This window comes from Schistocerca cancellata, chromosome 1 (assembly GCF_023864275.1).
Source record: "Schistocerca cancellata isolate TAMUIC-IGC-003103 chromosome 1, iqSchCanc2.1, whole genome shotgun sequence".
In the NCBI taxonomy this organism is placed as follows: Eukaryota; Metazoa; Arthropoda; class Insecta; order Orthoptera; family Acrididae; genus Schistocerca; species Schistocerca cancellata.
This window is the reverse complement of record NC_064626.1, coordinates 362235484-362247876: the sequence shown is the minus strand read 5'-3', so window position 1 is coordinate 362247876 and position 12393 is coordinate 362235484. Positions and strand designations below refer to the sequence as shown.

Genomic DNA, 12393 nt, shown 5'->3' with positions numbered 1-12393 from the left:
GCCGGTACGGTAGCTCAGCGTGTTCGGTCACAGGGAAAAAAAAAAAAACCTGAGTTAACCGATCAACAACGAACTTAAACGGATGTCTTACGACGTCCACCCCGAGCAGATGCAACGGACAAAAGAGAACAAAATGAGATAAAAAAGTAGTCAGCGCGACAGAATGTCAATGCTAAGGGCCCTGCTTCGATTCCGGGCTGGGTCGGAGATTTTCTCCGCTCTGGGACTGGGATGTTGTCTTGTCTTAATCATCATCATTTCATCCCCATCGACGCGCAAGTTGCCGAAGTGGCGTCAAATCGAAAGACTTGCACCCGGCGAACGGTCTACCCGACGGGAGGCCCCAGCCACACGACATTATTATAATCTTATATCCTCCTGTATGAACACTGAATTCGATTCCAGAATGTGGATGTCGAAGACCAGCCGGAGCATCTGTTGGCCATCATATGGCCGCTCAAGGTGGGGCAGATGGGCTCCGGGCCGCCCCCGCTGGCTCGCCAGTAGTTCCGGCGGCCGTCGCAGGGAGGAGCGCAGGTCGGCGCGCAAGCCTCCTCGCCGCTCATTCTGTCAGCTGCGGCCGGCGCGCGTGCAGCTGGGGAAGGGAGCGGCGTCACAGCAGCGGGTGCGCTCCAGTATACACTTACACACGCACGGTGGTCCACCCGCAGTTAGTTTCGAGTGTAGTCATACGGAATCGGTATCGTTCTCGCGTCTTCGCACCGTATCTTACTGGAGGCAGTTCGTTCACGTTCCCTCAGCTGTTTGACATGAACCGCGCAGTGTTTTGACAACCGACCACTGACAGTCTAGGACGCGACAGTTAACGCTCCCCCCCCCCCCCCCCCCCCAAGTTCCGTTAAAGAGCGCACAAACGTAGACACCTGTTACCCGTCAGCATGGCGACTGGAGTGCTACCGCCGGACACGACGCTGGAGTTCCACCTGGTGACGCTGTTCGAGAAGCTGGAGGCGGCGCGCCTGGAGGCGGCGTGCGCCCCCGGGGGCGGCGCGTCCTCGGCCGCGCTGCGCCGGCCCTCGATGCAGGCCGAGGTGCGCACGCTCGAGTTCTGGCGGTCCATCATCTCGGAGTGCCTGGCGTCCTTCTTCTACGTGTTCATCGTGTGCGGCGGCGCCGCGGCGGCAGTGTCCGGGCCGGCGGCCGGCGGGTCGCCGCTGCTGCTCACCACCGCCATCGCCACAGGCCTCGCCGTAGCGACGCTCACGCACTGCTTCGGACACATCTCAGGTGAGCCCCCGCGCACTGTTGCTACTTGTTGTGGCCCGACGGAAGGCAAACTGGTGGCGCCTGCCCCCTTTTATATCATTAGTCTTCTGAAACAGAAGAAGTTCCAGGCGTGCCTCACGTATACAGGGTGTTACAAAAAAGTGCGGCCAAACTTTCAGGAAACATTCCTCACACACAAATAAAGAAAAGATGCTATGTGGACATGTGTCCGGAAACGCTTAATTTCCATGTTAGAGCTCATTTTAGTTTCGTCCACCTACGCTCAATGGAGCACGTTATCATGATTTCATACGGGATACTCTACCTGTGCTGCTAGAACATGTGCCTTTACAAGTACGACACAACATGTGGTTCATGCACGATGGAGCTCCTGCACATTTCAGTCGAAGTGTTCGTACGCTTCTCAACAACAGATTCGGTGACTGATGGATTGGTAGAGGCGGACCAATTCCATGGCCTCCACGCTCTCCTGACCTCAACCCTCTTGACTTTCATACGGGGGCATTTGAAAGCTCTTGTCTACGCAACCCCGGTACCAAATGTAGAGACTCTTCGTGCTCGTATTGTGGACGGCTGTGATACAATACGCCATTCTCCAGGGCGGCATCAGCGCATCAGGGATTCCATGCGACGGAGGGTGGATGCATGTATCCTCGCTAACGGAGGACATTTTGAACATTTCCTGTAACAAAGTGTATGAAGTCACGCTGGTACATTCTGTTGCTGTGTGTTTCCATTCCATGATTAATGTGATTTGAAGAGAAGTAATAAAATGAGCCCTAACATGGAAAGTAAGCGTTTCCGGACACATGTCCACATAACATATTTTCTTTCTTTGAGTGTGAGGAACGTTTCCTGAAAGTTTGGCGGTACCTTTTTGTAACACCCTGTATACCGGGTGATCAAAAAGTCAGTATAAATTTGAAAACTGAATAAATCACGGAATAATGTAGATAGAGAGGTACAAATTGACACACATGCTTGGAATGACATGGGGTTTTATTAGAACCAAAAAAATACCAACGTTCAAAAAATGTCCGACAGGTGGCGCTTCATCTGATCAGAATAGCAATAATTAGCATAACAAAGTAAGACAAAGCAAAGCTGATGTTCTTTACAGGAAATGCTCAATATGTCCGCCATCTTTCTTGAACAATAGCTGTAGTCGAGGAATAATGTTGTGAACAGCGTTGTAAAGCATGTCCGGAGTTATGGTGAGGCATTGGCGTCGGATGTTGTCTTTTAGCATCCCTAGAGATGTCGGTCGATCACGACACTTGCGACTTCAGGTAACCCCAAAGTCAATAATCGCACGGAATGAGGTCTGGGGACCTAGGAGGCCAAGCATCACGAACGTGGCGGCTGAGTACACGATCATCACCAAACGACGCTCGCAAGAGATCTTTCACGCGTCTAGCAATGTGGGGTGGAGCGCCATCCTGCATAAACATCGTAAGTTCCAGTAGGTTTTTATCAGCCAGGCTGGGGATGATGCGATTCTGTAACACGATTGTCATGCGCAGTCACTGACATTTTGCTGTCCAGCGCCATCTGTCTGACATTTTATGAACTTTTTTTTGTTCTAATGAAACCCCATGTCATTCCAAGCATGTGTGTCAATTTTTACGTCTCTATCTACATTATTCCGTGGTTTATTAAGTTTCCAAATTTATACTGACGTTTTGATCACCCGGTACATTGATGGGCCAGAAAATGATGACCACTGCCCACCGCTAGAATAAATGCTTCTCCGTGGTGTTGCGGGCACGTGACGCGGTAAGGAAAGAAATAAGCGGAACAGATACGAATAGATAGTCATTATGGCGTAGGTACGGGCCGCAAATGCGAAAATCCCATGATGTAAGCGGTTCTGACAAAGGGCACGTTGTTATGGCCCTGCGACTGGAAACGAGAATCTCTGAAACGGGGAATCTGGTCGGCTGTTCGCGTACGCTGTCATTGAAGGATGACGAATTAACGAACAGGCCGTATGTTACCGGACGTCCACATCTCATCACAAAATATATATGTCGGTTGATCCGCCACTGTGTAATCCAGGATAGACAGAGATCTGTGGCAGATCTGATGCGTTCAAAGGGCACTGTTGAACAAGGGGCTCCACATCACACGACTCTACGTGTTACCCTGCTGACCCAACGACATCGTCGATAACTATTGCAGTGGGCACAGCATCACTAAGCTCTGACCGTGAGTGAATGGAAATGCGGCGCGTGGTCGAATGAATCGCATTTCTTGCTGCACCAGGTCAATGGTTTTGTCCTTTGACGCGGCCATCTAGGCGAATGGCTGCTCGGAGCGTGCACCTCGCACCCGCTGCAGGTCGGTGAGGCCAGAAGTATCTTGTTGGGTACATTGAGCTGGCCTTCCATGGGATCTGGGGTAGTAATCGAAGACGCCATATCTGCAGTGAACTACGTGAACATTGTTGCGGGCCATCTGCGTCCCATTATGCTTGAAGTCTTCCCCGACGGCGATGGCATCTTCCAACAGGATAGCTGCCCACGTCACAATGCTAGAATCGTGCTACGGAGCTTTTGAGGAGCATGATAGTGAACTTACGTTGACGTCTTGGCCAGCAAATGCCTTGATTGAAACCCACTGAAACACAAATCGGGCGCCAGCTGCAGACCCACAAACCACCGTCCAGTAATTTGCGGGAATTGCTTGACAAGGTAGTAGACATCTGTTGCCATGTACCTCCGGAAACGTATCAAGGACTTGTAGAATCCACTCCAAGCAAAATCGCTGCTGTATTGTGTTTGGAAAGTAGACCAAAACGCTATTAAACAGGTATTTTGTCTCATCGGTGTATGTTGCGATCATAGCCGTTCACATCGGGAGAGGCGGGGGCAAAAGCAGCCGCTTACCCCTCCAGCTCCCCTACCCCCATCCCCCCCTCCCCCCACCCCACTGTCTCCGAAATCTGGAGTGCAGATTTTTTTTTCATATATTGAGAGCATAACCATCAATTCTCTGTGATATAATGATTTTTTTGGTCACCTACGAAATTTAGTTCGTATGACAAGGCATGTCCCAAAACTGACCAACTCGTTTATATCAAAACTGGCAGTTTGAGAACCTGCAAGGTAAATTGAGGAAAACATGTGTTACGTGATAGTATAACGAATGAATGCGTGGGGCCATTTTTGTCGTAGTAGGTTTCTAAGACGAAAGGATAAAAAATAATCTGGTGACTGTGAACTAATGCCGTTCAGTTCTTATTTTTGAAACAAAGAATAAACTGATATTGCTTAAAGTTTAACTGTCTCTTTTTTCACGTAACATTACGTTGCGCATATCATCATGTCACTTAACTCGTGCAGACATGAGCTCATTTATTTCATGGGTGAGAGTTCAAGGATAACAGGCTGAACATTAAAACAGACGAACTGTAGGGACGGATTCCTTAATGAAAATGGAGGAAAAAAGGCCCTATGAACATGTGTCCGAAAATGGACGCTGTGCATGCAACAATAAATCGTCCCCGAATACAGTACAGAGCTGCATCACATTCATGTCCCAACAGATGTCAAAGTGGTCCCCATGGGATTGTAGGTGATAGGGATAGTAGCGGTTGTCATGCAGGATACACGTACTCCTGCTTGGCTTAACCATATTAACGGACCACCTGCTTGGAGCTTGTACCAGAGTTCGTCTCAATATCCAATAGACCCGGTCCTCCATATCTGGTGTACGCACAGTCCGCCGCCTCCCAGTACGTTCGTCTGTCTGAAAGGATCCATGACTACACAAACGCCCAAAAAATGGTTGAAATGTTGTGTGATGTGGTTGGCGTCTGGAAGTGCACTTGTTTTGGTATAGCCATGTTCTCGACCATTTCCATTTGCCCGGCCGTACACAAACGCCATTTCGTCTTGTTCCCGACATGAATACCGGACCATTCTGCTGCTTAAAGTGCGCTGCGTCAATAGCACAACATGCAACCTCAAGGTACATACGGCACGTGGTCAGAGGAACTTCATTCGTCATAGTCATGTACTGTGGCAAGGATGCATTTCCGGACACATGTTCATAGGAACTTCTTTCCTCTGTTTCCAGTGAGGAATCCGTCCCTGCAATTTGTCGATTTTATTAACGTTCACCCTGTATGTACCCGCGAACCACTAGTTTCCTTATTGTTCATTTAATACATTTCCTTCAATAAAATAGAAATGACTTTTGAAATGGCTACGAGTTAACGTACATGGATTATGTAGCTCGGTACGGACGAAATAAGGGAACTCCCGACCATCAGTGTCATACAATCATTTCATTTCACTGAAAGTTATTCGAATCTTTTTTGATAAATATTTAAAGTCTTGTGAAAGTAAGGAAATTCGCCAATTATCTTCTGATAATAACGCCTCCCGTGGCAGTATTCAAGCAAAATCCTATGCTTTACTGTATTGGCAGCCGACAATCAAATAATGCAAATACGCTAAAGATATTTTTTGTAGCAAATATCATTAATCGAATTATGGCGCGGGGTAGTATCTTACACGAATGCAAAACTTTCATTTTTTACACATTTACTTACAGATAATACATTTTATAGAGCTGAGGAGATAATAGCGACGGAACGTTTTCGCAGAGAAGCTCATACCAGACGATTGATATCGCCGCTCTTTTATTTATAGCGTCTTTGTATATTGATATTCCCTGTTCGTTACCACTGTTTGTCGTTGGGTCTTTGATCTTACGGTACTTTGTAACTGTCGTTCTCGGAAAGTTTTTTTATTGTTAATTTTTTAATGTATGGCATTCCAGGAGACGTTACAATAGCCTATTACAGTGCATATTATGTACATACAATGTAAACGAGAACAAAACCGACAAGCTTTCAGAGGTTGTTCGGGGATACCTTCGAGTGTTTTGGAATAGAGGAACTGTGGTTTCCAGTAGCTTGTTATGGAATAATAATTAATGTAATAATTAGACCTCGGACTTCGACGTTCTAAAAATGTTAAATTAATTACCTAAAATAGGTTCTTTCATTTACAAAAATAGATTATAAAAATCAGAAAATAGGTGACCAAAATCTGATGTTTTATTGTCTAGAAAGATAAATAGATGACAAAAATCCACATTATATTATTGTCCATGTCCATAATTATAGTCACACTTTCTCTAGATTTTCCGTTGAGAAACTGCATCTCTTATCTGTAAATAGCATCTTATAAGCCGAGAATGAGCGTTCCATGTAAACAGATGTCACCGGAGCATATTTAAATGACCGTATTAGGCGAAATGGGACCGCACAGCCCGCATCTCGTGGTCGTGTGGTAGCGTTCTCGCTTCCCACGCCCGGGTTCCCGGGTTCGATTCCCGGCGGGGTCAGGGATTTTCTCTGCCTCGTGATGGCTGGGTGTTGTGTGATGTCCTTAGGTTAGTTAGGTTTAAGTAGTTCTAAGTTCTAGGGGACTGATGACCTAAGATGTTAAGTCCCATAGTGCTCAGAGCCATTTGAACCATTTGGGACCGCACACTCATGTTGAGTTACCTGATAAGATTTCATGAGTCCGTGTCCCTCTAGCGGTAGTTTGAAGCCACAGCGCTCTTACAGGGACCATACCTTCTTCCGTGGCCAATGATATTACGATTACTTCAGCGGTTTTCGTCTTATAATCTCCGGTTCATTACTTGTTGAGGGATCCTAACGTTTTCAGCGCAGTGCAGATTAAAAGCTATCTAGGGAAAGACACCAAACGAAATGCAAAACTCTTTAACGAGCATCCGGAAACTGTGTGTTCCTTACACAAAAATATCAGAACAACCACTGAAACTTTGTTGATGGAGTTCCGCTTCACACTGTATCGTATGTCCACAAGGAACAACTAATGCAATGGGGGAGCCACTACGTAACTCTTTCCATTATTAAGGAATTATTATATCAGTTTTACTGTAATGGTACGTTTCGATGACTCATGTCTTAGTCATGGAATGCTGATTTTCGTTAGTGTTCACCCTAACCCGCAACTCACGAGGTGTGGTTTCCCAGGCTGCGCGAAAATTTTCGAACTCGCTCTCCAAGACCAGTTGTGGTGGAATGGCTCTATACTCCCCCAACCCTCTTAAGTTGCCAAGCCTACGATGTTGCGTTATCGCATTCTGTGTTTATTGTTGACCCGTGTTACTGATGGGTGTTGGAATCTCCGAGATCGCGCCTCGTCAACTACGTACATGTTTTATCCAGTACGGTTCCGTATAGCTCAGAATGTGTTCGCCTTAATGCGTCAGTTTTAACTTTCCCGAGTTTGATGAAAATGTTTGTCGGTTTGTGGAGGAAGGTGTCAGTAATATAGATCAAGAAATAAACGAAAAAGACGTCGATTTTACATTAGCCAGTGATCACAGTTCTGCTATTGAACAAGAGTACCATTGAGAGGAAGAACTTCAGGAAAGTTGTGATGGGGACCTGCTTGTTTTTTCAATGAAATAGTTAAGTTTAAGTGTCTGTTAAAATCGAATGTGTTCTGAGTGGTGATAAAGAAAAATGCAGTTCCCTGGAAGTAATGTCAGTTTGACCGACATTCTTTTTGTACATGTCGGGTGGAATATTTATGCGCAAATTTAAACCCTGGAATTTAGCTTTATTTGAAGATTCATTTGCTACAGAGATTATATAATTTTAAAAAATGGTTCAAAAGACTCTAAGCACTATGGGACTTAACATATGAGGTCATCAGTCCCCTAGACTTAGATCTACTTAAACCTAACTAACCTAAAGGCATCACACACATCCATGCCTGAGGCAGGAAACGAACCTGCGATCGCAGCAGCAGCGCGGTTCCGGACTTAAGCACCTAGAACCGCTCGGCTACAGCTGCGGGCAGTATAATTTTCTAGAATATAAAATTCAGCACTCTAAAAGTCCATTTATGTATACTATTTAAAAGAACCACACAAAATTATGGTGCTTTTGTGTGATAAAATAAACTATAAGCATTTAAACAACACTTAAATAATTGTAAAAATAAATTTTATACAGCATATATTAAAAATTTCAAATGATTTTTGCCTTAAATCTCGGTTTAAACATAGGATTCCATCGAGCCCACCTCGTGGTATACGTTACAGAGAAGTCACCTCGCGAGCTAAGGGCTAAAGTACATAATGTATTCATCGAGCGAGGCAGTCGGTGACTTCGTACTAGCACTGTTGGTTTGAAAAAAGTTGGAACCGCCCGACCGCTCCGGTTGCAGGTTCGAATCCTGCCTCGGTCATGGATGTGTGTGATGTCCTTAGGTTAGTTAGGTTTCAGTAGTTCTAAGTTCTGGGGGACTGATGACCTCAGCACTTAAGTCCCATAGCGCTCAGAGCCATTTGAAAAAAGTTGCTGTACCAGTTACTTTCTAAACATCTGTGACAAGTTAATACTGTGTGCCGGCCGTGATATGGAACCCATCTGCATCATAGTCAGTGGCTGCCATTTTTGCTATCTGGGTGAAGCTACCCACGCTGCATCGCGGGAGAGCCAGAGTGGAGATTGGAAGCTGTGGAGAGGAACAGTGGCAAATTTAAGCTCGGAGCGCGTAAGTTAAGCACTCTGCACACGTAGCGGCACAAAAGCGACTCGTTGCCGACGTGTGTTCGCAACCGGTCGGCAGCGAATCACTTCCCTTGTAGTTAAACAGGGCTCCGCAGACGGCGCGAATGCAGACTGACTCACCAGTTCGTCGCTGGTTGCCAACCAGTTGCCGGCGACTCGGCTCCCGCGTTGCCGAGCGATCAGAGTTGCGTCGAGTTAATTAGAAGATGAACGAGCAGGTTGTGAGCAATAGCAAGTGGAGAACCATACTATTTTATGCAGCTGCAAGCTGCCAGGCTACTGCAGGAAAGATTTGACAGAGAAAGCGGTGTGTGAAGCGGGAAAAATTTCATATTACATAATGTCTACAAATACAATAGCTGTACGGTACAGTACATATTATGTAGCGTACTGTACATCGATTGTTCAAAGTAAAATTTCAGTACGTCGATGGAAGCAAATGTACACGCGTTATAAATCGTATCGATAGTATTCTTTTGTGTGACTAGCAGCCTTTCTCATTCTGAAAAATTACATTTTCAAGTGGAAACGAATAGTGAAAAGCCACGAATCTCTGATGCATGAAAATACAACGGAGTTCACATACAAATGATTTAACGAGCATAAACCAAAACCACTACTATTGTACAGAAATCTCAAGATATTTGGATTTTCAAAATAAAAATAACAATAAGTTAACTGTGACAAAGCACTGTGGCACTGTTTAGTCTTTCTATAAAGAGCTATGAATTTTTCTGATTTGGTTTTCATCATTTGAAATGTATCATCACAGCTTTGGTTGGCCCTCACACCAAGTGGTTTGAAAAATATATTTTCTTACAACTTCCGCAACGTGTCACGAGAACAAAGTTGACAACAAACTATATACACATATCAAAAGAAGTTTTGCATCACCCGGTTCCCAGAACTCCTGAAGACAGACGTTGACTGCGGATATTGTATCACAGACACAGTCCCTGTGACTGTTCAGAGATGTCACTAAACCCGCCCAAAGATGTAAACAACCGTGCCTGAGCAGCGCCTATTAGACGGAGGGGGTCCGACAGCCGATCAGTTCCAGTCGTTCCACCAGGAAGTAGGTACACGGCTAGTGTTGTCTGTAGTTCAACCATGACTAGACGGTCAATACCGCGGTGCGATTGCTCCCGCGGTGTGTGAAGGAAGGGCTCTCAACAAGGGAAGTGTCCAGGCGTCTCGGAGTGAACCAAAGCGATATTGTTCGGGCATGGAGGAGATACAGAGAGACAGGAACTGTCGATGAATATGCCTCGCTCAGGCTGCCCAAGGGCTACCACTGCAGTGGAAGACCGCTACCTACGGATTATGGGTCGGAGGAGCCCTGTCAGCAACGCCACCATGTTGAATAATGCTTTTCGTGCAGCCACAGGACGTCGTGTTACGACTCGCACTGTGTGCAACAGGCTGCATGATGGGCAACTTCACTCCCGGTGTCCATGGCGAGTTCCACCTTTACAGCCACGACTCCATGCAGCACGGTATTGATGGGCCCAACAATATGCCGAATGGACCGCTCAGGATTGGCTTCACGTTCTCTTCACCGATGAGCGTCGCATATGCCTTCAACCAATCAATCGTCGAAGACGTCTTTGGAGACAGTCTGGTCAGGCTGTGAAAGCCTTGGAAGGCACCGTAACAGCTGTACGATACGTGAATGCCATTCTCCGACCTATAGTGCAACCATATCGGCAGCATATTGTCCAGGCATTCGTCTTCATGGACGTCAATTCGCGCCCCCATCGTGCACATCTTGTGAATGACTCCCTTCAGAATAACGGAATCGCACGCCTAGACTGGCCAGCATTTTCTCCAGCCATCAACCCTATCGAACACACCTGGGATAGATTGAAAAAGGCTATTTATGGACTACGTGACCCATCAACCACTCTGAGGGATCTATGCCGAATCGCCGATGAGGAGTGGTACAATATGGACCAACAGTGCCTTGATGAACTTGTGGATAGTATGCCACGACGAATACAGGCATGAATCAATGGAAGAGGACGTGCTACTTGGTATTAGAGAAACCGGTTTGTACAGTAATCTGGACCACCACCTCTGAAGGTCTCGCTGTATGGTGGTACAATATGCAATATGTGGTTTTCATGAGCAATAAAAAGGGCGGAAATGATGTTTATGTTGATCTCTCTTCCAATTTTCTGTACAGGTTCCGGAACTCTTGGAACCGAGGTGATGCAAAACTTGTTTTGATGTGTATTAATCAGCCACAATAGTGCTATAACATGAGTAGGCGCGGTGAGAATAGTCCGACTTCATTTATTGGCAGACGTGACACAGTCGTCGCTTCAACTGAGAATCCTTGACAAGGGGTGGCACACCAGTCTGTTGGCGGTTGGTGGTAATGCCGCAATTAGAAATAAGTTGAGGAACGTTCTGAAATGAAGTGACGTGACACCAATACCACTGTGATCGTCTCACTTCAGACGGAAGGAGTTCAGATTCCTGGCCCCCAACCTAAATAAGATTTATTGTGGTGTCACTGCGTCATCTGGGATGAATACCTTAAAGATGGCCACAGCCGATTTCCTTATAATTTAAAAAGTGCTACGACTCTTTTAACGACCTGAATAGCGACGGGACGATAAACTCTTACCGTGCTTTCTTATCTGTTTTTGTGTGCAAACTTTTTTATTTTCCAGCTTACAATTATTGTAATCAAAACAAATCAAAAGAAAATTTGCTAGGATGTGAGATTTTTAGAGGGAGGCATTCGAAGTGAACTTAGTGGGTTTTTCAACGTCAGCTGTGGTGACTAAGGGATGCTTCTGCGGCCGGTTCAATTTTTTTGGTGGAATACGCGTACATCACAAGAATTTGGATGGTAGGCGAGCACAGGTAGACAACCGATCCTGATTTGCAAATGTCTGCAGTGTCTCATTTAGTGAGGGCATGTGATCATGTCAACAGATAGGCGAAGCCTTTGGAATTTCTCTATCTTTCATCCGCAGTTCTGTTCCTTGTGCCGGATTTGTTCCGACTGTGAAGCAACTAAACCCGTAAAAAATTAGGAATTTCATTTGATGCATGGTTTTCTTCCAGTTTAAACGCATACATTAGCGAATTACATAAAACCTTTGACATTGAAAAGTATAAAATGCTGTTTCTTATGTCGAGTTATTGCTGGGAAGCCAACAATGCATTAGTGTAGGATAGTCGCCTTTTCATGACCTACCGTACGGGAGCAGAGCTGGTTGCATATGAAATAGGTGCTGCACTTGCACCTGGTTCGATCCCACAGGTGTTCCTTATTTTTGCAAGCATCGCGTGACATTGTTAAAAGGTTTGTTGGCAGCAGTATGTAGTTATCCACGTATCTTTTACGTGAGCTATCTGTGCCAAATCGCAACTTCAAAAGATTCTGCTTCTGTATTTTTTTCTAAGACGATGTACCAAAAATAACAAAAATCAGCTTGTGCCGAATGAAAGTCGCCGACACGTGCCTTGTTCGACAAGACGAACATTATCGAATACAGTAGACAGTCAATGAATCAATAAAAAGGTATTACTTTTCTTCTGACGCAACTTTTATTGAATGA

At 45.6% G+C, this 12393-nt stretch overlaps 1 protein-coding gene across 2 annotated transcripts in view; it reads left to right on the top strand.

The window, feature by feature from the left end:
* Window positions 1–588: 588 nt before the first annotated feature.
* The window catches only part of LOC126174475 (neurogenic protein big brain-like), a 297238-nt gene continuing 285433 nt past the window's right edge, over window positions 589–12393 (top strand). For both annotated transcript variants that reach the window (XM_049921039.1, XM_049921040.1), the window contains exon 1: window positions 589–1248. In XM_049921039.1, the coding sequence (XP_049776996.1) occupies window positions 900–1248 (349 nt within the window). In that variant the 5' untranslated portion in view covers window positions 589–899. The remainder of the gene's footprint in view (window positions 1249–12393) is intronic.